At 43.3% G+C, this 26,110-nt stretch overlaps 1 protein-coding gene across 1 annotated transcript in view; it reads right to left on the bottom strand.

The window, feature by feature from the left end:
- LOC137373436 (protein lin-54 homolog) overlaps positions 1-26,110 on the bottom strand; it is a 94,157-nt gene that overhangs the window by 13,583 nt on the left and 54,464 nt on the right. The window contains 1 exon segment of the mRNA XM_068038261.1: positions 21,100-21,237. Within this exon segment, the coding sequence (XP_067894362.1) occupies positions 21,100-21,237 (138 nt within the window).

The raw sequence follows: 26,110 nt of genomic DNA on the forward strand, positions 1-26,110 counted from the left end.
GATCTACATTCCCATGAATATGTGGCCAAAAGAGCCAAAAAGATTTTCAAGATTACTTTTCCAGCTGTGGGTGAGTCCACTCTTACATCAGTATCTCACAATCACTCTTTAAAACCCCTCGTAACTAACCTCGCTTTAGCCTTATAAGTTCCATTGCGAAGGACCTTTCCCAGTACAAATCCATCTATGTGATAAGGCCGGCTGTCCCCGATCTGGTAACTCAGAAAAGACTCCAAACTCTCGTCAACTCTAATTCCTTATGTTTTGCTTCTCTTATTAGTTTATCCTCAAGTTCATTGGCAGCCACTAAAGCTTCACGATCATGAGGACTTCTGCTTCTAGTTTTATTCCGAGACTGCCCTCTAGCCCTCGTTCCATTGTGTAATCTGTTCATACTACGGCCTCTATTAGCACTTTGATGTCTTACAGAACTACTGCTAGATCATCTCCCTCGCACTTTATCGCAGGCTCTTTCTCCAGTACGTGATCGCTTCCTTATGCAGGAGTCATTTCCTGACCCACTATCAAAACTTGCATTGCACTTTCATACCCTCCACTCTTTAACCCCATTCTGCCAGTCAATAGCTCTGGCTTCTTGGCAATCACCGTGAACATTTAAACAGTATTTAAAACTTGACTGTAGATTTTCCTGTACGCCCCACCATTGTCGCATCCCTCCATTTACCAGACCCCTCTGGAATATATCACCCAAGTACCTACTCGAGGCAATTGCTCTTTGGATACGATAGCTCTTCCCTGAGCATCATGATCGGTTACATTACTATCCAACTCTTGATCTACCTGTGCCTCAGGATCTTCATCACAAAACACATGAGTATTTGAGGTACAAGGTGCCTCTTCTCCCTCTATCAGCTGCTCAGATTCTGAGATTTTGTAATCAACTCCGATTAATTGTGAAGAATGAACCACTAAAAGTTTGATTTCCACGCTAGATAACTATAGTTTTACCATCCTGACCGATTACCTTACCAGGGCCCTTCCATTCCCTATGGCCCTCTCTTTTATAATAGACTAAATCTCCTGAACTAATTTCCACCTCAGATGGCCGCAATCAATGCCTCAGAACTCTGCGAATTTTCTCAGAGACCTCAGCCTTGATGAATGCCCGTCTCCCTGTATGTAAAGCATCCAAATGTGCAGAAAAAAAATGGAACTAGAGCAGGAGGACTGGTGCACAGTACAGAAGGCAACTTGGGATTCCGCCCATAGACCAATTGACAGGGACTATATCCCTCGACTATCTGAAGCGAATTCTTTGCATGAACCGCCCATGCTAGGGCAGTTGTCAATTTGCAGCTTGGCTGGTCAGCTAAGATTTTATGTAACATTTCATCAACCACTGCGTGATTGCTTTCACAGAGGCCATTGCTGAAAGGACTTTCAGCTGCAGTATTCATAACCGTAATGTTCATGTTTTCACACATATCCCTGAACTCGTCATTGGCAAATTCCCCTCCATTATCAGTCAGAAACTTAGCTGGTGCCCCAAGTCCAGTCCCTATCCATTTCTTCATAATTTTGTCTATAATCACCCTTTTGTCCTTACTGTTTATTATTGTAGAAAGACTAAATCTAGTTGGTAGGTCTATAAAATGTAGAATGAAAGTATTCTTGTCTTTGTCCCATACCTTTAAATCCATGGCAACTACCTTGTTAAAGTCACATGTCAATGGAAGGCTGACAATAGGACATGATAGCGTTTTCCGATACTTTTTACAAATTTCACACTTTTCACTAATCTCTTTTATTATCCTCGTATACACTTCATCAATCACAACTGCATCTTATAGTCGGGGTTTTTAATCTCTGACAAGAAGGGTGAACAATTGTCTGTGTAACATTAAGACAACTTGCCTTTTATCTCTCTGATTCGTAACACCTGATGCCATCAATACTTCTCCAACACTCTGACTAGAATCCAGATTCCAACCACCGAGTGAAAACTTTTCCTCAAATCCCCTCTAAACCTCCTGTCCCTTACCTTAAATCTATGCCCCCTAGTTATTGACCCCTCCGCTAAGGGAAAAAGTTTCTTCCTATCTAACCTATCAATGCCCCTCATAATTTTGTATACCTCAATCAGGTCCCCCCTCAGCCTTCTCTGCTCTAAGGAAAACAACCCTAGCCTATCCAGTCTCTCTTCATAGCTGAAATGCTCCAGCCCAGGCAACATCTTGGTGAATTTCCTCTGCACCCTCTCCAGTGCAATCACATCCTTCCTATAGTGTGGTGCCCAGAACTGTGCACAGTACTCCAGCTGTGGCCTAACTAGCAATTTATACAGCTCCATCATAATCTCCCTGCTCTTATATTCTATGCCTCGGCTAATAAAGTCAATATCCCATATGCCTTCCTAACCACCTGATCTACCTGTGCTGCTGCCTTCAGTGATCTACGGACAAGTACACCAAAGGTCCCTCTGACCCTCTGTACTTCCTAGGGTCCTACCATCCACTGTATATTCCCTTGCCTTGTTAGTCCTCCCAAGATGCGTCACCTCACACTTCTGAGGATTAAATTCCATTTGCCACTACTCTGCCCATCTTACCAGCCCATCTATATCGTCCTGTAATCTAAGGCTTTCCTCCTCACTATTTACAACACCACCAATTTTCGTGTCATCTGCGAACTTGCTGATCATACCTCCGAGATTCACGTCTAAATCATTAATGTACACTACAAACAGCATGGGGCCCAGCACCGATCCCTGTGGTACACCACTGGTCACAGGCTTCCAATCGCAAAAACAACCCTTGACTATCACCCTTTGCCTCCTGCCACGAAGCCAATTTTGGATCCAATTTGCCAAATTACCCTGGATCCCATGGGCTCTTACCTTATTCACCAATCTCCCATGCGGGGCCTTATCAAAAGCCTTACTGAAGTCCGTGTAGACTACATCAACTGTTTTACCCTCATCTACAAATCTAATCACCGCCTCGAAAAATTCAATCAAAGTAGTTAGACATCATCTCCCCCTGACAAAGCCATGTTGACTATCCCCGATTAATCCCTGCCTCTCCAAGTAGAGATTAATCCTGTCCCTCAGAATTTTTTTCCAATAACTTCCCTACCACTGATGTTGGACTCACCAGCCTGTAATTACCTGGTTTATCCCTGCTACCCTTCTTGAATAATGGTACCACATTCGCTGTCCTCCAGTCCTCTGGCACCTCTCTTGTGGCCAGAGAGGATCTGAAAATTTGTGTCAGAGCCCCTGCTATCTACTCCCTTGCCTCACAAACAGCCTGGGATACATCTCATCTGGGCCTGGGGATTTATCCACTTTTAAGCCCGCTAAAGCAGCTAATACTTCCTCCCTTTCAATGCTAATTTGTTCGAGTATATCACAATCCCCCTCCCTGATCTCTACACCTACATCGTCCTTCTCCATAGTGAACACAGATGAAAAGTAATCATTTAAAACCTCACCTATATTCTCTGACTCCACACACAGGTTGCCACTTTGGTCCCTAATGGGCCCTACTCTTTCCCTGGTTATCCTCTTGCACTCAATATACTTATAAAATGCCTCAGCATTATCATTTATCTTGCCGCCAGTGTTTTTTCATGTCCCCTCTTTGCTCTCCTAATTACCTTTTTTAGTACCCCCCTACACTTTCTATACTCCTCTAGTACCTCCGCTGTTTTCAGTGCTCGGAATCTGCCATAAGCCTCTTTTTTTCCTGATCCAATCCTCTATATCCCTTGACATCCAGGGTTCCCTGGACTTGTTGGTCCTACCCTTCACCTTAATAGGTACATGCTGGCTCTGAACTCTTACTATTTCCTTTTTGAATGACTCCCACTGCTCTGATGCAGACTTTCCTACAAGTAGCTACTCCCAGTCCACTTTGGCCAGATCCTGTTTTATCATTTTGAAATCGGCCTTCCCCCAATTCAGTACCTTTATTTCCGGTCCATCTTTGTCCTTTTCCATAAATACCTTAAATCTTCGATTTATGGTCACTATCCCCGAAATGCTGCCCCATTGATACTTCTACCATTTGATACTTCTACCATTTGACCGGCTTCATTTCCTAGGATTAGGTACAGTACTGCCCCTTCTCTTGTAGGACTTTCTACATACTGGCTCAAAAAGCTCTCCTGTATGCATTTTAAGAATTCCGCCCCCTTTAAGCCTTTTGCACTGACTATCCCAGTTGATATTGGGGAAGTTGAAATCCCCCACTATTATTACCCTATTATTTTTACACCTCTCAGATTTGTCTACATATCTGCTCCTCTATCTCTTCCTGATTGTTTGGAGGCCTGTGGTACATTCCCAGCCAAGTGATTACCCCCTTTTTGTTTTTAAGTTCTACCCATATGACCTCATTTGAGGAACCTTCTAAGATATCATCCCTCCTTACTGCAGTAATTGACTCCTTGATCAACAGTGCAATGCCACCTCTTCTTTTACCCCCTCACCTGTAGATTCTATTCCCTGGACTATTGAGCTGCCAGTCTTGCCCCTCCCTCAACCATGTCTCTGTCATGGCAATAATATCATAATCCCATGTGCTAATCATCGCCTTCAATTCATCTGCCTTACTAGCAAGACTCCTTGCATTAAAATAGATGCAATCCAGCCTTGCATTTTTTTCTTGTGCCTCAACAGGTCTATATTTGCTCTGCCTTCCAGACTGACTCAGTTTATGTTTTATATTTGACTGTGCATCACCCCCTGCTGTACCTCTACTCTGTATCCCATCCCCTTGCCAATTAGTTTAAACCCCCGCCACCCACCCCCCCAAACAGCACTAGCAAACCTCCCAGCAAGGATGTTGGTCCCGTTCCGGTTCAGGTGCAACCTGTCCAACTTGTACAGGTCCCACCTTTGCCAGAAACAGACCCAGAGATCCAGGAAACTAAAGCCCTCCCTCCTGCACCATCTCCTCAGCCACATATTCATCTGCTCTATCCTCCTATTCCTATACTCACTAACACGTGGCACCGGGAATAATCCAGAGATTACAAACTTTGACGTCCTGCTTTTTAATCTGCTACCTAACTCCATAAATTCTTGTTGCAGGATCTCATCCCTCTTTCTACCTATATCGTTGGTACCAAAGTGTACCATGACCTCTGACTGCTCCCCCTCCCCCTTCAGAATGTCCTGCAGCTGCTCCAGGACATCCTTGACCCTAGCACGAGGTAGGCAACATACCATCCTGGAGGCACATTTGCAACAGAAAAACCTATCTGTACCTCTTACAATAGAACCATGCTCCATATCAAGTTTCATCTGTGCCTTTTTCATTGAAGGCTTACTCAAGAGTGAAGGTATCTCACTGGAAACTACATCAGTACTGATAAAGTGGCTTACCCCAGCTATTTTACATGGGATTACTACTCTCTTCAGTGAGTTCAATGTGTCATCATCACCAAATCTAAAGCTGGTAGTACTTTTATACTCCTTAACCTTGCGTCAATCCTCGTTACTGAGTGGTTAAAGTGTTATCTGGATTCAATCAGTTCCACATACTGTCGAAGTACAAGCAGTATCCTGTACGCACAATTGAACAAATCCACAACCAACACATTCATCACAGGACTAAAACTTCTTGCGACTAGTACAATTTGTTCAGATCCATCAGTATCTTCCTCTTCTGCCTCAGAATTTTCTGCATCATTTGTTATTTCGAAGACTCTGCCCCTCCATTTAGGGCAGTTCATTGCATAATGATACTTTGAGTCACATTTGAAGCACCTATTAACTGTTCCTTGGGCATTCCTGGGATTCATTCGCCTTTGATTGCTGTTCCAACCCTGTCTTCCACTGTAATAGTCAGACCTGCTAAAGGTGCTTTCATCCTCATTCCTCCTGTCTTTAACTCTTCCATTGTACTTAGGCCTGCTTCCAGTACCTGGACTATTTCTAAATCTTGTAAACATTGAGTCCTCCATTCTTTGTGGCACCGCAGAGTGCCCTGCTTGTTCCACCAGGACTGTGGGAAATGACTGTTTCCCCAGGAATTTTTTTTTTTTTTTAAGGCCATGGACATTTGGTCCAACAGGGAGTCTTTGTCCAAGAACCAAACCCCGTTAGAACCAGGAGCCTGTCCATATGTGACATCCTAGCACAATCTAGTAATTTAAAAGCTAGCACTGAACCAGGGGTCTCCAAATTGAATTTCCTCAATCTTTTATACAGTCTGTTAAAGGCCATGATACATTCCTCCATTGAATAACCACTGTTTTCTGAAATCCATCAAAATTTAACCATACCTCATACGCATTCAATAGGTCATCTTTCATGTAAATTTCACCCAAGAATTCTAACAGAAGATCCAACACTTCATCAGTATCCAACTGACTAGCATCCAGTTCAGAAAACACTTTACTTCTGTTTTACGTTTGGTAGGAAGTGACAAAGCCAAGGCCATACCTTGTTTCCTTTTGGATAGAAATCTAACCTGTGTCCACATATCCACTTCATTCTTCCACTGGTCATATGGTTCAGACTCCGAAAACACCGGAGGGTAATCATAGTCTGACAATTTACACTTGCTTTCTGCCATATTTTTCACAACGTGAAACTTTAGTTTTCTATCTAAAAAAAATTCCTATTTTCCAGCCTTCAGCTTTAGGCAACCATCCACTGCTACCATGTTAAACTCCAGAAAGCTTGTTATGGAAGGATAATGCTGGAACCTACATTTACTCAGTTTCACATTTATTGTGTACAGTAAAAAGATTCTCAATATGTAGCTCCTCACTCAAAACCCCTTCCCAGTCCCAGTGAGTGTCTCCTTTTAAGTGGTCAACTACAACCCCAATTATTTCCCTTCACCTGCATATAATCACACAATTAACACTTATGAGGAGATTCACAGGCAGTAGAGGGTTTTCCTTTTATTAATGGGAACAAGCAAAAAGAAATTCAGGTGAGGTATATACAGGCAGCAGATCTGACATCATCTGTTTTATGCTCCCAAAGTTAAAAGTTTAGCCCATAGAGTTGAACTTTTATTTGGAGAAAAGGAGATTGAGAGGGGCAAAGTCAAAGTCTTCGAAAGACTAAGAGGCACAGATACAAGCTGTCTATTTGACGAAGACTGTGAACACAGGAAAAAGAGACAGATTCAATATTAACATATTCTAAGTGAGATCAGAATTTAGAAGAAACACTTTCCCACAAAGCAGCAGATATATGGAACAGACTGAGCAAGAATCCTTGATATTGTGTTCATTAATTCCTTCATTAAAAATGGTGGGTTAGTATCAAGATCATGTTCTTAACCTAATAAGTACAGATAAAGAGGATCGAATACTCCAGAGAACACAAAAATTGCCTCTAGACTATCAAGGTTATTGTTATCCATGACCTTTTGTACATGATTACACTGATGTGCAAATTTTGACTGAAGCTTGGCATGTGGACGGCAACATCTTGCTTCTTATTGAAGCCTCTCACCTGGTATACATTTGACTACCTGCAGTGACAGAGAGGCCAAGGAACATCTTGGTCTGTCTTCGTATTCCTCTGGTACCTTCTCTACTGAGCACCTCAACTCATTCCACCCCTCTCACCACTTTAAAATCCTCATTGTATACTGCCCCTTAAGACCTACGCCAATTATGATATGCTGATATCTCCTTTCAACGTTTGAAATAAGTGACTCCTGATCCTCCAATTTCTCTTCCACAGCTCCCATGCCTTCTCTCCTCTGAATGTATTGCCCTTTATTTGCCCGACCTAACATCTGCTTCCATAAAAACTCTTGCGTTATTTACCACCTCTCATCTTTGTCATCTCCCACTGCCTCTCTACTCCCATGGCCATTTCTGACCACTTCCATGTACCCCTCAACTACATCTCCTTAGCCCTTTCCAAACCCTTACTGTCTGCATCCATGTTTAGGTCCTATGCTCTGGAATTACCTCCACAAACCCCTTGAATTTTTTCATCTCCCTTTCTTCTGTTAAAATTATTTAACCACTCATTTGGTCATCTCTCCTTATATCTTTTTCTTTGTTGATGTTCATTTTTTTTCCTTAAGCACCTTGAGACACATTTTCTATATTAAAGTGAGGCAACTCAGAAAATAAAAAATGGGTCAGATTATATAAGAGGGAAAAATAATATGAAATTTAATGCAGACAAATGTAAAGTTCTGCACATCGGAAGGAAAATGAACACCCTACGTACTCCACGTTTGATGCTGAAATAGCTAGGAATGAAGTTGAAAGGGAGACCCAAGAGCCTTAACAGACTCAATACGTCCAACCAATACAGAACAGCACCCAACAAAGCCAACAGAATGTTGAGCTATATAGCCAAAAGAGTCAAATAGAAAATTATTCCAACTTTATTTGTAGTGAGCTGGTCAGATTGTACCTAGTTCAGGTCAAGGAAAACAAGCAAGCACTTAAGGCAATGCGGAAAAGAACTGCAAGGCAGATCCCTAGAACTGAAAGGCTGTGCTTTTGGGCAAGACTGGAGAGTTGGGCTTTTCAGCTTGGAAAGGAGATTTTTTTTTCATTTATGGATGTGGGCATCGCTGGCAAGGCCAGCATTTGCTGCCCATCCCGAATTGCCCTGAGAAGGTAGTGGTGAGCTACCTTCTTGAATTGCTGCACTTTCAATGTAGTGTTGGTAAACCCACAGTGCTGCTAGGAAGGGAGTTCTAGGTTTTTAACCCAGTGACAATGAAGAAACGATGATATAATTCCAAGTCAGATTGATGTACGACTCGGAGGGAACTTTCAGGTGATGGTATTCCCATGCACCTGCTGCCCTTGTTCTTTAGATTAAAGATTAAAGATTAGATTAGAGATACAGCACTGAAACAGGCCCTTCGGCCCACCGAGTCTGTGCCGAACATCAACCACCCATTTACACTAATCCCATATTCCTACCAAACATCCCCACCTGTCCCTATATTTCCCTACCACCTACCTATACGAGTGACAATTTATAATGGCCAATTTACCTATCAACCTGCAAGTCTTTTGGCTTGTGGGAGGAAACCGGAGCACCCGGAGAAAACCCACGCAGACACAGGGAGAACTTGCAAACTCCACACAGGCAGTACCCGGAATCGAACCCGGGTCCCTGGAGCTGTGAGGCTGCGGTGCTAACCACTGCGCCACTGTGCCGCCCAAGTGGTAGAGGTCGTGGGTTTGGATGGTGCTGACAAAGAGCCTTGCCGAGTTGCTGCAGTGCATCTTGTAGATGGTACACACTGCTGCCACTGTATGCCAGTGGTGGAGGGGGTAAATGTTTAAGGTGGTGATAGGGTGCCAATAAAGCAGGTTCCTTTGTCCTAGATGGTGTCAATCTTCGAGTGTTGTTGGAGCTGCACTCATCTAGGCAGGAGGAGAATATTCCATCACACTCCTGACTTGTGTCTTGTAAATGGTGGATAGGCTTTGGGGAGTCAGGAGGCGAGTTACTCACCACAGAATTCCCAGCCTCTGACCTGCTCTTGTAGCCATGGTATTTATATGGCTGGTCTAGTTCAGTTTCTAGTCAATGATGGTGGGGGGACTCTGTGAAGTAATGCTGTTGAACGTCAAGGGGAGATAGTTAGCTTCTCTCTTGTTGGTGATGGTCATTGACTAGCACTTGTGTGGCATGAATGTTACTTGCCAATTATCAGCCCAAGCCCAGGCCTTGCTGCATGCGGGCATGGAGTGCTTCAGTATCTGAGCAGTCACGAATGGTACTGAACACTGCAATCATCAGTGTACATCCCCACTTCTGACCTTATGATGGAGGGAAGGACAAAAGCAGTTGAAGATGGTTGGAACTAGGACACTACCTTGAGGAACTCCTGCAGTGATGCCGTGGGGCTGAGGTGATTGGCCTACACCAACCACAACCATCTTTCTTTGTGCTAGGTATGTCTCCAACCAGCAAGAGCTACCCACCCCCCACCGATTCCCATTAACTTCAATTTTGCTAGGGTTCCTTGTTGCCACACTTGGACAAATGCACCTTGATATCAAGGGCAGTCACTCTCACCTCACCTCTCGAGTTCAGCTCTTTTGTCCATGTTTGGACCAAGGCTTTAATGAGGGCTGGAGCGGAATGCCCCTGGCAGAACCCAAACTGAGCATCGGTGAGCAGTTTATTGCTGAGTGTAAGTGCCGCTTGACAGCTTTGTTAATGACACAGTCCATCATTTTGCTGATGATTGAGAGTAGACAGATGGGGCAATGGGGAGATATGTTAGAGATGGCCTGAGAAAGGCATGCAAGATAGCTAAAGGAATAGAAAAAGCTAAATCTGGAACATAAACATAAGAACATAAGAACTAGGAGCAGAAGGCAATTCAGCCCCTCGAGCCTGCTCTGCCATTCAGTACGATCACAGCTGATCTCATCTCGGCCTCAATTCCACTTTCCTGCCCGTTCTCCATAGAACAAAGAAAATTACAGCACAGGAACAGGCCCTTCGGCCTTCCAAGCCTGCGCTGATCCAGATCCTCTATCTAAACATGTCGCCTATTTTCTAAGGGTCTGTATCTCTTTGCTTCCTGCCCATTCATGTATCTGTCTAGATACATCTTAAAAGATGCTATCGTGCCCGCGTCTACCACCTCCGCTGGCAACGCGTTCCAGGCACCCACCACCCTCTGCGTAAAGAACTTTCCACGCATATCCCCCCCTAAACTTTTCCCCTCTCACTTTGAACTCGTGTCCCCTAGTAATTGAATCCCCCACTCTGGGAAAAAGCTTCTTGCTATCCACCGTCTATACCACTCATGATTTTGTACACCTCAATCAGGTCCCCCCTCAACCTCCGTCTTTCTAATGAAAATAATCCTAATCTGCTCAACCTCTCTTCATAGCTAGCGCCCTCCATACCAGGCAACATCCTGGTGAACCTCCTCTGCACCCTCTCCAAAGCATCTACATCCTTTTGGTAATGTGGTGACCAGAACTGCACGCAGTATTCCAAATGTGACCGAACCAAAGTCTTATACAACTGTAACATGACCTGCCAACCCTTGTACTCAATACCCCGTCCGATGAAGGAAAGCATGCCGTATGCCTTCTTGACCACTCTATTGACCTGCGTTGCCACCTTCAGGGAACAATGGACCTGAACACCCAAATCTCTCTGTACATCAATTTTCCCCAGGACTTTTCCATTTGCTGTATAGTTCACTCTTGAATTGGATCTTCCAAAATGCATCACCTCGCATTTGCCCTGATTGAACTCCATCTGCCATTTCTCTGCCCAACTCTCCAATCTATCTATATTCTGCTGTATTCTCTGACAGTCCCCTTCACTATCTGCTACTCCACCAATCTTAGTGTCGTCTGCAAACTTGCTAATCAGACCACCTATACTTTTCTCCAAATCATTTATGTCTATCACAAACAACAGTGGTCCCAGCACGGATCCCTGTGGAACACCACTGGTCACACGTCTCCATTTTGAGAAACTCCCTTCCACTGCTACTCTCTGTCTCCTGTTGCCCAGCCAGTTCTTTATCCATCTCGCCAGTACACCCTGGACCCCATGCGTATATTCTGCTGTATTCTCTGACAGTCCCCTTCACTATCTGCTACTCCACCAATCTTAGTGTCGTCTGCAAACTTGCTAATCAGACCACCTATACTTTTCTCCAAATCATTTATGTATATCACAAACAACAGTGGTCCCAGCACGGATCCCTGTGGAACACCACTGGTCACACGTCTCCATTTTGAGAAACTCCCTTCCACTGCTACTCTCTGTCTCCTGTTGCCCAGCCAGTTCTTTATCCATCTCGCCAGTACACCCTGGACCCCATGCGACTTCACTTTCTCCATCAGCCTACCATGGGGAACCTTATCAAACGCCTTACTGAAGTCCATGTATATGACATCTACAGCCCTTCCCTCATCAATCAACTTCGTCACTTCCTCAAAAAATTCTATTAAGTTGGTAAGACATGACCTTCCCTGCACAAAACCATGTTGCCTATCACTGATAAGCTCATTTTCTTCCAAATGGGAATAGATCCCATCCCTCAGTAACTTCTCCAGCAGCTTCCCTACCACTGACGTCAGGCTCACCGGTCTATAATTACCTGGATTTTCCCTGCTACCCTTCTTAAACAAGGGGACAACATTAGCAATTCTCCAGTCCTCCGGGACCTCACCTGTGTTTAAGGATGCTGCAAAGATATCTGTTAAGGCCCCAGCTATTTCCTCTCTCGCTTCCCTCAGTAACCTGGGATAGATCCCATCCGGACCTGGGGACTTGTCCACCTTAATGCCTTTTAGAATACCCAACACTTCCTCCCTCCTTATGCCGACTTGACCTAGAGTAATCAAACATCTGTCCCTAACCTCAACATCCGTCATGTCCCTCTCCTCGGTGAATACCGATGCAAAGTACTCGTTTAGAATCTCACCCATTTTCTCTGACTCCACGCATAACTTTCCTCCTTTGTCCTTGAGTGGGCCAATCCTTTCTCTAGTTACCCTCTTGCTCCTTATATATGAATAAAAGGCTTTGGGATTTTCCTTAACCCTGTTTGCTAAAGATATTTCATGACCCCTTTTAGCCCTCTTAATTCCTCGTTTCAGATTGGTCCTACATTCCCGATATTCTTTCAAAGCTTCGTCTTTCTTCAGCCTCCTAGACCTTATGTATGCTTCCTTTTTCCTCTTTGCTAGTCTCACAATTTCACCTGTCATCCATGGTTCCCTAATCTTGCCATTTCTATCCCTCATTTTCACAGGAACATGTCTCCTGCACGCTAATCAACCTCTCTTTAAAAGCCTCCCACATATCAAATGTGGATTTACCTTCAAACAGCTGCTCCCAATCTACATTCCCAAGCTCCTGCCGAATTTTGGTATAGTTGGCCTTCCCCCAATTTAGCACTCTTCCTTTGGGACCACTCTCGTCTTTGTCCATGAGTATTCTAAAACTTACGGAATTGTGATCACTATTCCCAAAGTAGTCCCCTACTGAAACTTCAACCACCTGGCCGGGCTCATTCCCCAACACCAGGTCCAGTATGGCCCCTTCCCGAGTTGGACTATTTACATACTGCTCTAGAAAACCCTCCTGGATGCTCCTTACAAATTCTGCTCCATCTAGACCTCTAACACTAAGTGAATCCCAGTCAATGTTGGGAAAATTAAAATTTCCTATCACCACCACCCTGTTGCTCCTATATCTTTCCATAATCTGTTTACATATTTGTACCTCTATCTCACGCTCGCTGTTGGGAGGCCTGTAGTACAGCCCCAACATTGTTACCGCACCCTTCCTATTTCTGAGTTCTGCCCATATTGCCTCACTGCTCGAGTCCTCCATAGTGCCCTCCTTCAGCACAGCTGTGATATCCTCTTTGACCAGTACTGCAACTCCTCCACCCCTTTTACCTCCCTCTCTATCCCGCCGGAAGCATCGATATCCTGGGATATTTAGTTGCCAATCATGCCCTTCCCTCAACCAAGTCTCAGTAATAGCAATAACATCATACTCCCAGGTACTAATCCAAGCCCTAAGTTCATCTGCCTTACCTACTACACTTCTTGCATTAAAACAAATGCACCTCAGACCACCAGTCCCTTTGCTTTCATCATCTGCTCCCTGTCTACTCTTTCCCTTAGTCACACTGACTTCATTATCTAGTTCCTGACAGGCTTTAGTTACTACCTCCTTACTGTCCACTGACCTCCTCATTTGGTTCCCATCCCCCTGCCACATTAGTTTAAACCCTCCCCAACAGCGTTAGCAAAAGCACTCCCAAGGACATTGGTTCCAGTCCGGCCCAGGTGTAGACCGTCCAATTTGTAATAGTCCCACCTCCCCCAGAACCGGTCCCAATGTCCCAAAAATCTGAATCCCTCCCTCCTGCACCATCTCTCAAGCCACGCATTCATCCTGACTATTCTTTAATTTCTACTCTGACTATCACGTGGCACTGGTAGCAATCCTGAGATTACTACCTCTGAGGTCCTACTTTTTAACTTGGCTCCTAACTCCCTAAATTCTGCTTGTAGGACCTCATCCCGTTTTTTACCTATATCATTGGTGCCTATGTGCACAACGACAACTGGCTGTTCACCCTCCCCTTTCAGAATGTTCTGCAGCCGATCTGAGACATCCCTGACCCGTGCACCTGGGGGAGGCAACATACCATTCGGGAGTCTCGTTTTCGACCACAGAACCGCCTATCTACTCCCCTTACAATCGAATCCCCGATGACTATAGCCCTTCCACTCTTTTTCCCGCCCAGAGCCAGCCACGGTGCCATGAACCTGGCTACTGCTGCCTTCCCCTGGTGAGCCATCTCCCTCAACAGTATCCAAAACGGTATACCTGTTTTGGAGGGAGATGACCGCAGGGGACTCCTGCGCTGCCTTCCTGCTCTTTCTCTGCCTCTTGGTCACCCATTCCCTTTCACCCTCAGCAATCCTAATCTGCGGTGTGACCAATTCGCTAAACGTGCTATCCACGACCTCCTCAGCATCGCGGATGCTCCAAAGTGAATCCATCCGCAGCTCCAGAGCAGTCATGCGGTCGAACAAGAGCTGCAGCTGGACACACTTCCTGCACGTGAAGGAGTCAGGGACATCAGCCGTGTCCCTGAGCTCCCACATTGAGCAAGAGGAGCATAACACGGGTCTGAGATCTCCTGCCATTTTCAATCTTAAGCTTAAGTTAGTCTGAAACTTAGAAAAAATGAAAAAGGAACGAAAAGTTTTTACCAATCACACGAAAAAAAATAAATAGCAAAAGCCTTACCTTATCTGCACACCACCGAGTCCTTTTTTTTTTGGTTAGAGGAGGGCGGCGGGTGGGAGACACTACAGGTGTACTGTCTCGGGTTCAGCCCCTGCCCAAATATATAGGATTCACTTACCCAGCTGCCACCTCGCTCTCCCTGTCGCCGCTGCAAAAAGAAACCGCCAAAACAAAAAGGTAAGTTTATATAAGTTGTAAACTCACTTACCCAGCTGCCACCTCGCTCTCCCTGTCGCCGCTGCAAAAAGAAACCGCCAAAACAAAAAGGTAAGTTTATATAAGTTGTAAACTCACTTACCCAGCTGCCACCTCGCTCTCCCTGTCGCCGCTGCAAAAAGAGACCCTTCACTAATTAAAAATCTGTCTATCTCCTCCTTAAATTTACTCAATGTCCCACCATCCACTGCACTCTGGGGTAGCAAATTCCACAGACTCACGATCCTTTGAGAGAAGTAATTTCTCCTAGTCAGTTTTAAATCTGCTACCCCTTATCCTAAAACTATGACCTTTTGTTCTAGATTGCCCCACATCCTCTCTACATCTACTTTGTCAATCCCCTTAATCATCTTATATACCTCAATTAGATCTCCTCTCATTCTTCTAAACTCCAGAGAGTAAAGGCCTAAACTGCTCAATCTCTCTTCATAAAATAAACCCCTCATCTCTGGGTGGACTACTACAATCTAGTATGGACTACTACTTCAATCTAAACTAAGAGTAGGTTCAAACTATTGAAAGGTAAATTTAGGACTGATATAAGGAAGTTTTCCTTCATGGAAAAGTAATCAACTTATAATGGACTATCAGGTATAGTGGTGATGAAAAGCTGGAAATTAATTCTGAAATAATTAGATGCAGCAATGGAGGAGGCGGGAATGTATGGCCTTTCTGGTTGGATAGATTAAGAGGGACTGAATGACCTTCCCAATGAGATACTGGCATTTGTGTCGCAGGGAAATAATAACAGTTAAAAAATAAACATGCTGACACTTGGTCTCTGAAGGCTCAATGATGGATAGCGGCCACGTGGACGATGTACTGGAAGGGTGCAGGCATCTGTGAATCTCAACATCTTCAGTAGAGACGGGGGTGGAATTTTAGAAGCGGACTTTTCTTGTAGTATTACTGGCATAATGATAATTTGCAGTGAGCTTTCATTAATATTGTTCAAGTTAAGATTGCATGAAATAAATCTGCATCTAGTTGGCAACTTCAACTAGCAGGAATTTCAAAGGTATAGAAAAGATGTTTCCACTTGTGGGTTAGTGTATTTGGATTTTCAAAATGCTTGCGATAAGGTTCCACACAACAGATTATTACACATTATTTGGCCTCATGGGACTGGGGGTAATTGTTATGAATGCTGGAATTTGTAGTATGGTTATGTTTTAAAACTTGTGATCGTTAAAATGGATATTTGGAGGAGACATGTGGCAACGCACCAATTCCGCCCAGAGACAAGCCAGGGGTCTCAGTTACCATGGAAACAAGGAACCCAGTTCAAAGACCCTTTTGAAAGCAGAATGCAAGGTTGTAACATCTAAAGGACAATGGGTTTCACCCTCCCAGACTCTCAAATTGTAAACAGACAGCCAGGGGCTCTAAAATGCAAATCTAAGTTGCAATTGTTAACACCTGGAAACAAAGTAAGGCCCAGGCAGTTTTTCTATGGTTAAACTTATGGTCTCTGAGAATTGTAAAAGGCAAATGACTACAGACTTTTTGATCTGGATAAATTCAACAGGCATTCCTAGGTCTGGAGGCAGGCTGAAAGGAAGACCAGCAAGCAGAGCTGTGCAGGAGGGAGAGAGAGAGAGACACAGAGACCGAGACCGAGACAGACAGACCGAGACCGAGACAGACCGAGACCGAGACAGACAGACCGAGACAGACACCTGCTCTCAGATCAGTGATGAAGAAAAAGGCTGCTAAGATTTGAACCTGGATCGAAAGCTGAGGTCTGTGGAGGAGAAAAGACCTGGAGTCACGAGAGACTGCCTTATTAGAAGACCAGCTGAATGTATTCGAGAGAAGCGAGCAAAGAGGACATTGGTTTTGAGAAGGGCGTTGGGAGATCCAACCCATTGCAATTGGGAGGAGTTTGGGACTTTTAACTGCAAGGATACCTTTTCACTGAGAACACTGTGTAACGTATAAATGTAGTGTGGAGTTTTCGAGTGTTAAGTTAATGGGAGATACCTTTCTCTGTAATTTTATGTATTAGTTACCTAAAAAGTAGTTAATATTGATTTTTAGGTTAGTTGTTATAGTAAAAGTTTTAAAATGCAAAATCGTGTCATGTAATTCTTTAATCGTTCTGGGGAGTTAATATCTCTTGTTTTAAAGTTAACGTATCTCCAATGAGGTCGTAACAAACTGGGGGCTTGTCACGGATTTGAATCGTTCACGATTAGGCTGTAAAACACATACATTAGAATTTGCTAGAATTTAAACGAACAAGATTTCACAATTATTTTTTGCTGCACTCAAAGAAAATTAAGCATGTCTACTTTTAACACTCTAGCCTTTGTGAAGAGATATTTGTTCTCAATGACATAACAGTTAACAGTGGATGCGTTAAAGGCTTTAAAAGAGCAAGAGTGGGCGAGTTTAAAATCAAAAGCTAAGGCGGCAGAAATTGTTGGCTCAGCATTTTAACCTTGAGGAGGAAAAGTGTGATCTTGGTGGCACTCAGATTGAATTAGTTCGAATTGAGTTACAAATGAAACAACTGGAACTAGAAAAAGAGAAAGATGAAATTAGAAATGGAAAGAGCAAGAGAAGAAAGAGAAAAGGCAAGAAAGGGAAAAAGAAACAATTCAAACTTGCAATGAGAAAGCTTGAATTCGAAGAGAATGAAAAAGGTTAAAGGAGAGATAATTACAGTTTGAAATGAGAAAACATGAATTCGAAAGAGAAAGATAGGAGAAAGAAAATGAACAAGAAATGCAAAAATTGGCATTAGACCACAAAGTGAGACTGGAAAAGTTTTTCTATGGTTAGACTTATGTGCCAGATTTAACCGATTGAAAAGTCGGTGTCGAACCTGCTTCTGCCTCGCCTGGGGATCCGACCCCTATTTTGTGGGTCGCCAGGCTTTAATTGGTGTCAGGCGGGACACCCACCCGCTTGTGGTAGGAAGTCCTGCCTAATAGAGCTGCCGGCCAATCAGCGGGCTGGCAGCGAACTGTCCCAGTTGCTCCACTGGGAGCGGTGGCCACTGCTAGGACTACAGCCCAGCTTGAAGAAGATGACGTCAGAGAGCCTGGAACAAAGGTAAGTTTTGGTTGCCTCGCGGGGGGTGATCGGACAGGCCCCAGCGAGGCAAGGGTGGTCGATTAGGGGGACGGGGGGGGGGGGGGGGGTGTGTGTTGGGGGTGGTTGGTGCAGCAGGGGCAGCCCTCCATCAGGTGCAGGGTGCCCGATCATGAGGGCCCACCCCCGGGCTGTCAGAGAACCGCCTGCTTTTGTCTGGCGGCTTCTCTCGGGCCTCAGCTGCCCGACTAGCCACGGGTAAAATCCCCGTGGAGGAGGGCAAAGGCCGTTTAAGAGTCTTGATTGGCCTGGGCAGGCGGGCCGTTTTTCGCTGCCGCCGCCCTGCATAAAGTGGCGGTGGAGACGAATTCAGTGTAAAAGTCAGCTCATGGTCTCTGAGAACTCTAAAAGGCAAACAACTATTGACTTTTTGATCTGGATAAATTCAACAGGATTTCCTAGGTCTGGAGCAGGCTGAAAGAAAGAAAGGAAGACCAGCAAGCAGAGTGCTGCAGCCGAGAAAGAGAGAGAACCAGAGAGACACAGCTGCTTTCAGATCACCGAAAGAGCAAATTGCTGCTAAGATTTGAACCTGGTTTGAAAGTTGAGGTTTGTGCAAGAGAAAAGACCAATGGGGTCTCTAGAGATTGCCTTATTAATGGAAGACCAGTCAATTGTGCTCAGGAGAAGTGAGCGAAGAGGACATTGGTTTTGGACATTGCAACTAGGAGGAATTTGGGACTTTTAACTGCAAGGATACCTTTTTGCTGAGAACACCAGCATATAAAATGCGATGTGGGGTTTGAGTGTGTTAATAAGTTAATGGGAAATAATTTTCTCTGTAATTTCGTGTATTAGTTGCCTATTAAGTACTGTTCAGTTAATGTTGATTTTTAGGTTAGTTATTATAGTAAAAGTCTTAAAATGTGAAATCTTGTCGTGTAAGCCTTTAATTGGTCTGGGGAGTTCACATCTCTTGTTTTAAAGTTAAGGGTCTCCACTGAGGTGGTAACACAATATATTAACATGGATTGAAGATTAGCAGACAACAGTAGGAATAAACGGATCATTTCCAAGTTGGCAGGCTGCAACTAATGAAGTAATGCAAGGATCAATGCTGGGGCCTCAGCTATTAACTATCTGTATTAATGACTTAGATTAGGGGACTGTGTGTAATGTATCCAAGTTTGCTAATGATACAAAGCTAGGTAGAAAAGAAAGCTGTGAGGTGAATGCAAAGAAGCTGTAAGGGGATATAGACAGGTTAAGTCAGTGGGCAAGAAGGTGGCAGATGGAATATAATGTGGAGAAACGTAAAGTTACTGACTTTGTGAGGAAAAATAGAAAAGCAGAATTTTTTTTTTAAACGGTGAGACTGTGAAATGTTGATATTCAGAGAGACTGGGTGTTCTTGTGCACAAATCACCAGAAAGCTAACGTACAAGTACAGCAAGCAATTAGGAAAGTAAATAGTATATTAACCTTTATTACAAAGGGATTTTAGTGCAAGAATGAAGAAGTCTTACTGCAATTATGTAGGGCCTTAGCACAAACATACTTAAAGATAATAAATAGAGTTTTGGTCTGCTTACCTAAAGAAGTATGTACTTGCCTTGGAGGGAATGCAACAAAAGTTCACTAGACTGATCCCAGGGATGAAGGGATTGTATAGATTAAGTCTATATTCCCTAGTGTTTAGAAGAATTAGACATGATCGCATTGAAACATATAAAATTCTTAAGGGGCTTGACAGCGTAGACATTGGGAGGATGTTTTCACTGGCTGGAGAGTTTTAGACCTAGGGGTCATAGTCTCAGAATAAGGGAATCGTCCTTTGGGACTGAGATGAAGAGAAATTTCTCCTCTCAAAGGGTTGTGAACCTTTGGAATTCAGCCCAGAGAGCTGTGGATGCTCAACTGCTGAGTATATTCAAGACAGAGATTGATAGATTTTTGGATACTAAGGGAATCAAGGGATATGGGGACCGTTTGGGAAGATGGAGTTGAGGTGGAAGATCAGCCACGATCTTATTAAATGGTGGAGCAGGCTCGAAGGGACAAACAGCCTACCCCTATTTCTTATGGTATGTTATGTAGACCAAAACTAGGGATCAAAAATACAAGATAATTGCCAATAAATCGAACATCTAAAGAGTAATAAGAATGCAGAATTCAGTACCACGAAGAGTAGTTGAGACAAACAGCACAGATGCATTTAAGGGGATGCTGGATAAGTACACAAGGCAGAAAGGAATAGAAGGATATGCTGGTAGGGTTAGAAGAGGGGTGAGAGAAGGCTCGTGTGGAGCATAAACGCCAGTTCAGATCCGTTGGGTCAAACAGCCTGTTTCTGTGCTGTAGATGCCACGTAATATTGGCCATTCAGTATAGTATTTTATTTTTTGCTCATAACTAATTTTCAATAGGAGGAAAGGTATAGACACAAAATATATTAGGGCTCCATGACAATTCTTCATAACATGTAGATTGATAGGTCTCCTAAGTTATCTGAACTCAGCAGCAGTTGAGATTTGCAATTAGCTTAATCATCCCTGGTCTTGGGAAGGGTAAAAGCAGTCAGGGATTTCATCTTTGATTATCCAATCATCACAGTGAAATGTGCATGCGGTCAGGTGCCAAGTGAGGTTATGATCCAAAAGCAACATATTGCAGATGCTGGGAATCGGAAACAAAACAGAAAATGCTGGAAATACTCAGCAGGTCAAGCAGCATCTGTGGAGAGAAAAACAAGAGTTAATGTTTCAGATCTGTGACCTTTCATCAGAAATGTTTAGGATCCAACTCAGCTGTGATGCCCAGTAGTCTGTCAATCATCCCCATTAAATTCATACAGGATGTTTAACATGTGGGAAAGATACTCAAGAGTTGTCAGTTTAAATCCCAGAAGGCAGCTCCTTCAGGAAAGGACAAAAAAAAACAAAGGGGGGGAAACAAATCTGTTCATTTAAAAATAATCAATCTAATAAAGACCAGTGAGCTAGATTGAGCTCAGGCAGATCAGTGGAAGATCTTGACTTTGCTTTGTAGTCAAGTAAACACTGCACTGTTTCAAATCTGAATGCCTGAACAAAACATCTTCCAATCATTCTTACCTCATAGCATTCACAATAATTCTTCAGACACCCTGACCTTTTACAGTTGCATCCTTTGCTGTGTCGTCTATCAGATTCACCTTCTTTTCCTTTCCCAATCTTCGGTTTAAATGCTTCTGGATTTCTGTCAAGACATGCCTGGAAAGGAAAGATGATTTTCGGGTATTTAGAGATCCAGAATTATAATAAAAAGTCAAATGAACATAAAATGATACAATACCCTTTCTTTCAACCATGCTTTTCAATCAAAAATGCTACACATCAACACCGCAAAAACATTGCAAGATTCTGTGGTGAGATGGTATCTTGAGCAAGCATACAGCAGAAACACAGGCCTTAATCAAACCAAGAGTTCACAAACACAAACTGAGTTCGAGATGATATTGTCCTACAACTGTCCTTGCTAATGCTTGGCTTAAACAAAAAGTGGGGATGGGAAAATGTTTTACTAACACAAGAAAGTAAAAGACCAAAAAAGACCATTTTAACCTGCCCTAGAGTTGAATGCACAGTTCACTACCTATAACCTCTTAACTGATTTTCTTAAATGCCTTACCACTCCTTAAAAATGAAATCTCTCTTGGTTTATTCACATAAAATGGCTACTGGATAATGCATGGAACAAAACAGTCTGTCACAAAAGATTTGTATATAAAAATAAGATAAGGATGGATACTTGCACTGTTGGACAGAATTGCACAGAACAATATATATAGTTTGATCATTGGTTTATGTTGCATCAGCCAATCTTTTCCTGGACAGCATGAAGGGTGTTACAATCAGCATCACCTTTCTTGGCTGGGGGGATGGGGGTGGAGGTGGTAGAAAGAGAAAGAATTGTAAAAGGAAAATCAGACAGAGTTTCCACTTTGAGTTACAATCCACTAACAAGTAATAGAAGGGATACATTTGTAGATCTTGGGCAAGAGGAAGATCAGGCTTGGCAGTGAAGTCCCCATAGCCAAATAGCAGTCTCACTGAGTTCCGAAGAAGGGTCACTGACCCGAAACGTTAACTCTGCTTCTCTTTCCACAGATGCTGCCAGACCTGCTGAGTGAATCCAGCATTTCTTGTTTTTGTTTCAGATTTCCAGCATCCGCAGTATTTTGCTTTTATTATAGCAGTCTCACTGCATTGGCTCACACAAATGCTCTACTTTATCACCAAGAATTCATTAAAGGACAATGGTGGCTATCACCTACTATGGCACATGATTCTATTTCAAAACCGGGGACATTTTGAAAGGAACACACCAAAAGCTGAATCTCATTTCAAATGGATTTGAAGAACAGACCCAAACCAAGCAGACCAAAAAACCTCAATTTAGCTGAAGCAACCAGATAGTCGTACTTTAAAAATCATCCAATATTCAGTTAGGAACCTGAATATTACACTGGTTTCTATTTTGCTTGTCATTTTAATTATCCATCCCATTCTGACCTCTCCATTCTTGGTCTCCTACATTGTTCAAATGAAGCTCCACGGAAACTCAAGGAACAGCAACTTATCTTCCGATCAGGCACTGTACAGCCTCCTGGACTCAACATTCAGTTCAAAAATTTCACATCATAACCACTTATTTTGGATAGCAGCTGTTAGTAACGATTCTGCTATTGCCATTTACACTTTCTCTAGACCAGGGGTTCTCAACCAGGACCACAGATAGGTTTCAAAGGTCTGCCACAAATAATCAGGAGAATGTAAAGAAAAAGAAAAGATTGATCCATTATCATGCCAATCAGCATCAGAGTAGGGACATGCAGTGGCCGAGATGCTGTTAAACAAAGGATGCTGTCCAATGACAGTGAATCAGAGCTGGAGTCTGTGCTTACACAGGTTTTGGATGAAGTGTGGAGAAAGAGGGAGAAAACAAGCAAGCTGGTCCATGGCAGCAGTTGGAGGGAGACCTTGGAGACAAAGACTTAAAATTACATCTCTTATTTCCCCAGTGCAAAGATTATGTGCGTCAAATCAATTGGCAAAATTTGTGTTCCTGTATTTTCTTGGCACTTCTGATTTCTCCTTAGTTCCACCCTGTGCGTGTGATTTCACTCTCCCCCTCGCCACCACCACCCCCAGCCCTGTTCTTCGATTTTCCTTTTTCTCTTCACTTGTGTTATGTCTTTATAACTTCATGGGGCTTTTAAGAATTATGTTGCCCAAATTGCAGCTTCTAGCAGCTGTGGCATTTGTGATCACTATGTTGTTCCTGGAGAAATGAGATCTAGAAGCTGGAGGAATCTTGGGGAAAACTGGGTAAGTCAGGTGATTGCGAGCTTTCGTGGGATAGAACTACATTTTACATCCAGAGCTTTGTAGTAATGTAGACTGGAGCCTGGAAATTTGTTATATTTATTTATTATATATTAAAAATTCATTTTCCAATCCCAAGCCATCCCTTTGGTGGTGCATTATCAATAAAACAGCTGCATTTAGCAAATCTCATTCTCGTATGTAAAATTTTAATTTTTAATGTTATTCGTAAAGCAGCGACTGGCAAGGACTAGACCTGTGCTGGACAGTCACAGCCATTGCACAAAAGCCCAAAATTGGAAAAGTATCGACAACTCTTTGAAGTCAGCGTATGCAAGGACCATTTGAGTGGAAAATACACTGGTCAAAACAAGGCTTGTTTCAATTGCTGTGCAATTGAACTGTATTAAATTAAATCATTAATGCAGATATTGTATGATCTTGTAATTCCATGAGTGAATTTACAAGAGCGGGAAAATTGCAACTGAGTTATTGTTTGCTATACCATTGGGAATTTGAATTGCATCCAGTACCACATTTACATAGGATATGCATTTAAAAAAAATGTTTGCAGAAGGTGTAAAGAACTTGCAAATTTGAAGGATAATTAAGTCAGATGTATTCGGCCAGTCGGACCGTGGAGAAAAGAGAATCTCAGCCAAAGAAGGGGAAAGACTAGAGCAGGTGTGTCCAACCTTTTCACATGGGGGGCCACATTACAATTTTTGTCTTACATAGGGGCCGGTGCGACAATTTCAGAAAAATAAAGGAATTAAAATTTATCTTACTATTGAAACAATAACAACGTGCATTTTTGTGAGAAAGCTTTAAATGAGAAGACTAATTTATGGACTTAGTTCTCGTCACCATGTTGGACACTGATTTAGTGAGATACCAGGCATATTTTTGCTTGCAGAAGTAGTCAATGCTTGCCCGCACACTTCTTGTAGTAATGTAGAGTATTCCGGATAGATGTTCATCTGTCAAGAGTGATCTTGATCACTCTCTCTCCCTCCTCTCTGCCCCCACTCATTGTTGGTCCAGCCCTCTCGCTCTCTCAGACTCCCACCTCCCTCCCTCCCCCCTCTCGCTCTGAGAGAGCGAGAGAGAGCAAAGTGTGATGTTGCAGGAAAATAGGAAGTTGACTGGTTGGTGAGTTTTTTCTCGTTTAGCTGTCAAAACTCGGGTAATTTTAGTAATTGTAAGGTTTTATTTATTATTAGCAGTGGAACTTAATAGATCGCCTGGTGACTATTTCCTACTAGTTAAGTAAATAATTAGTTATTTAAAAGTTAAGTAAAAGTAACAGAGAGGGTTGATGAGGGCAATGCTGTTGATATGGTGTACATGGACTTTCAAAAGGCGTTTGTTACAGTGTCACACAACAGACTTGAGAAAACTTGTAGCTCATGGAATAAAAGGGACGGTAGCAACTTGGATACAAAACTGGCTGAGTGACAGGAAACAAAGAGTCGTGGTTATTGGATGTTTTTCGGGCTGAAGGAAAGTGGAGTTCCCCAGGAATCAGTGTTGGGACCCTTGCTTTTCCTGATATATATTAATGACCTAGACCTTGGTGTACAGGGCACAATTTCAAAGTTTGCAGATGATACGAAACTTGGAAGCATTGTGAACTGTGAGGAGGATAGTGTAGAACTTCAAAAGGACATGGACAAGTTGGTGGAATGGGCAGACAGGTGGCAGATGAAGTTCAATGCAGAGAAATGTGAAGTGATTCATTTTGGTAGGAAGAACATGGAGAGACAATATAAAGGCTACAATTCTAAAGGGGGTGCAGGAGCACCCTGGGTATATAAGTGCATAAGTCATTGAAGGTGGCGGGACAGGATGAGAGAGTGATTAATAAAGCATACAGTATCCTGGGCTTTATTAATAGGGGCATAGAATACAAGAGCAAGGAAGTTATGTTGAACTTGTGTAAGACACTAGTCCGGCCTCAGCTGGAGTACTGTGTCCAATTCTGGGCGCTGCACTTTAGGAAAGATGTGAGGGCATTGGAGAGAGTACAGAAAAGATTCACAAGAATGGTTCCAGGGATGAGGAATTTCAGTTATGAAGATAGATTGGAGAAGTTAGGACTTTTTTCCTTGGAGAAGAGAGGCTGAGAGATGATTTGATGGAGGTATTCAAAATCATGAGGGGTCTGGACAGAGTAGAGAGAGAGAAATTGTTCCCACTTGTGAAAGGATTGAGAACGAGAGGGCACAGATTTAAAGTATTTGGTAACAGAAGCAAAAGTGACATGAAGAAAAACTTTTTCACGCAGCGAGTGGTTAAGGTCTGGAATGTGCTGCCTGAGAACGTGGTGGAGGCAGGTTCAATTGATGCATTCAAAAGGGAATTAGACAGTTATAAGAAAAGGAAGAATGTGCAGGGTTATGGGGAGAGGGCAGGGGAATGGAATGAAGGGAGTTGCTCTTTCAGTGAGCTGCTGTAGAAATGATGGGCTGAATGGCCTCCTTCTGCGTGTATCGATTCTGTAAAACAATCAGGATGGCAGGGCAGGTGATGTGTTGCAGCATGTGGGAGCTGGTGGATGCCAGGTGATCCATGACAACCATGTCTGCAGCGTACGTGGCTCGAGGAGCTTTGGCTCAGAGTCAGTGAGCTGCAGGCCGAGCTACAAACACTGCAATGCATCAGGGAGGGGGAAAGTTATCTGGACACTTTGTTCCAGTAGGCAGTCACACTCCATAGGATAGAGTCTTCTGATTTGGTCAGAGGTCAGGGATAAGAG

The sequence above is a fragment of the Heterodontus francisci genome, chromosome 1, assembly GCF_036365525.1.
Source record: "Heterodontus francisci isolate sHetFra1 chromosome 1, sHetFra1.hap1, whole genome shotgun sequence".
Lineage (NCBI taxonomy): Eukaryota > Metazoa > Chordata > Chondrichthyes > Heterodontiformes > Heterodontidae > Heterodontus > Heterodontus francisci.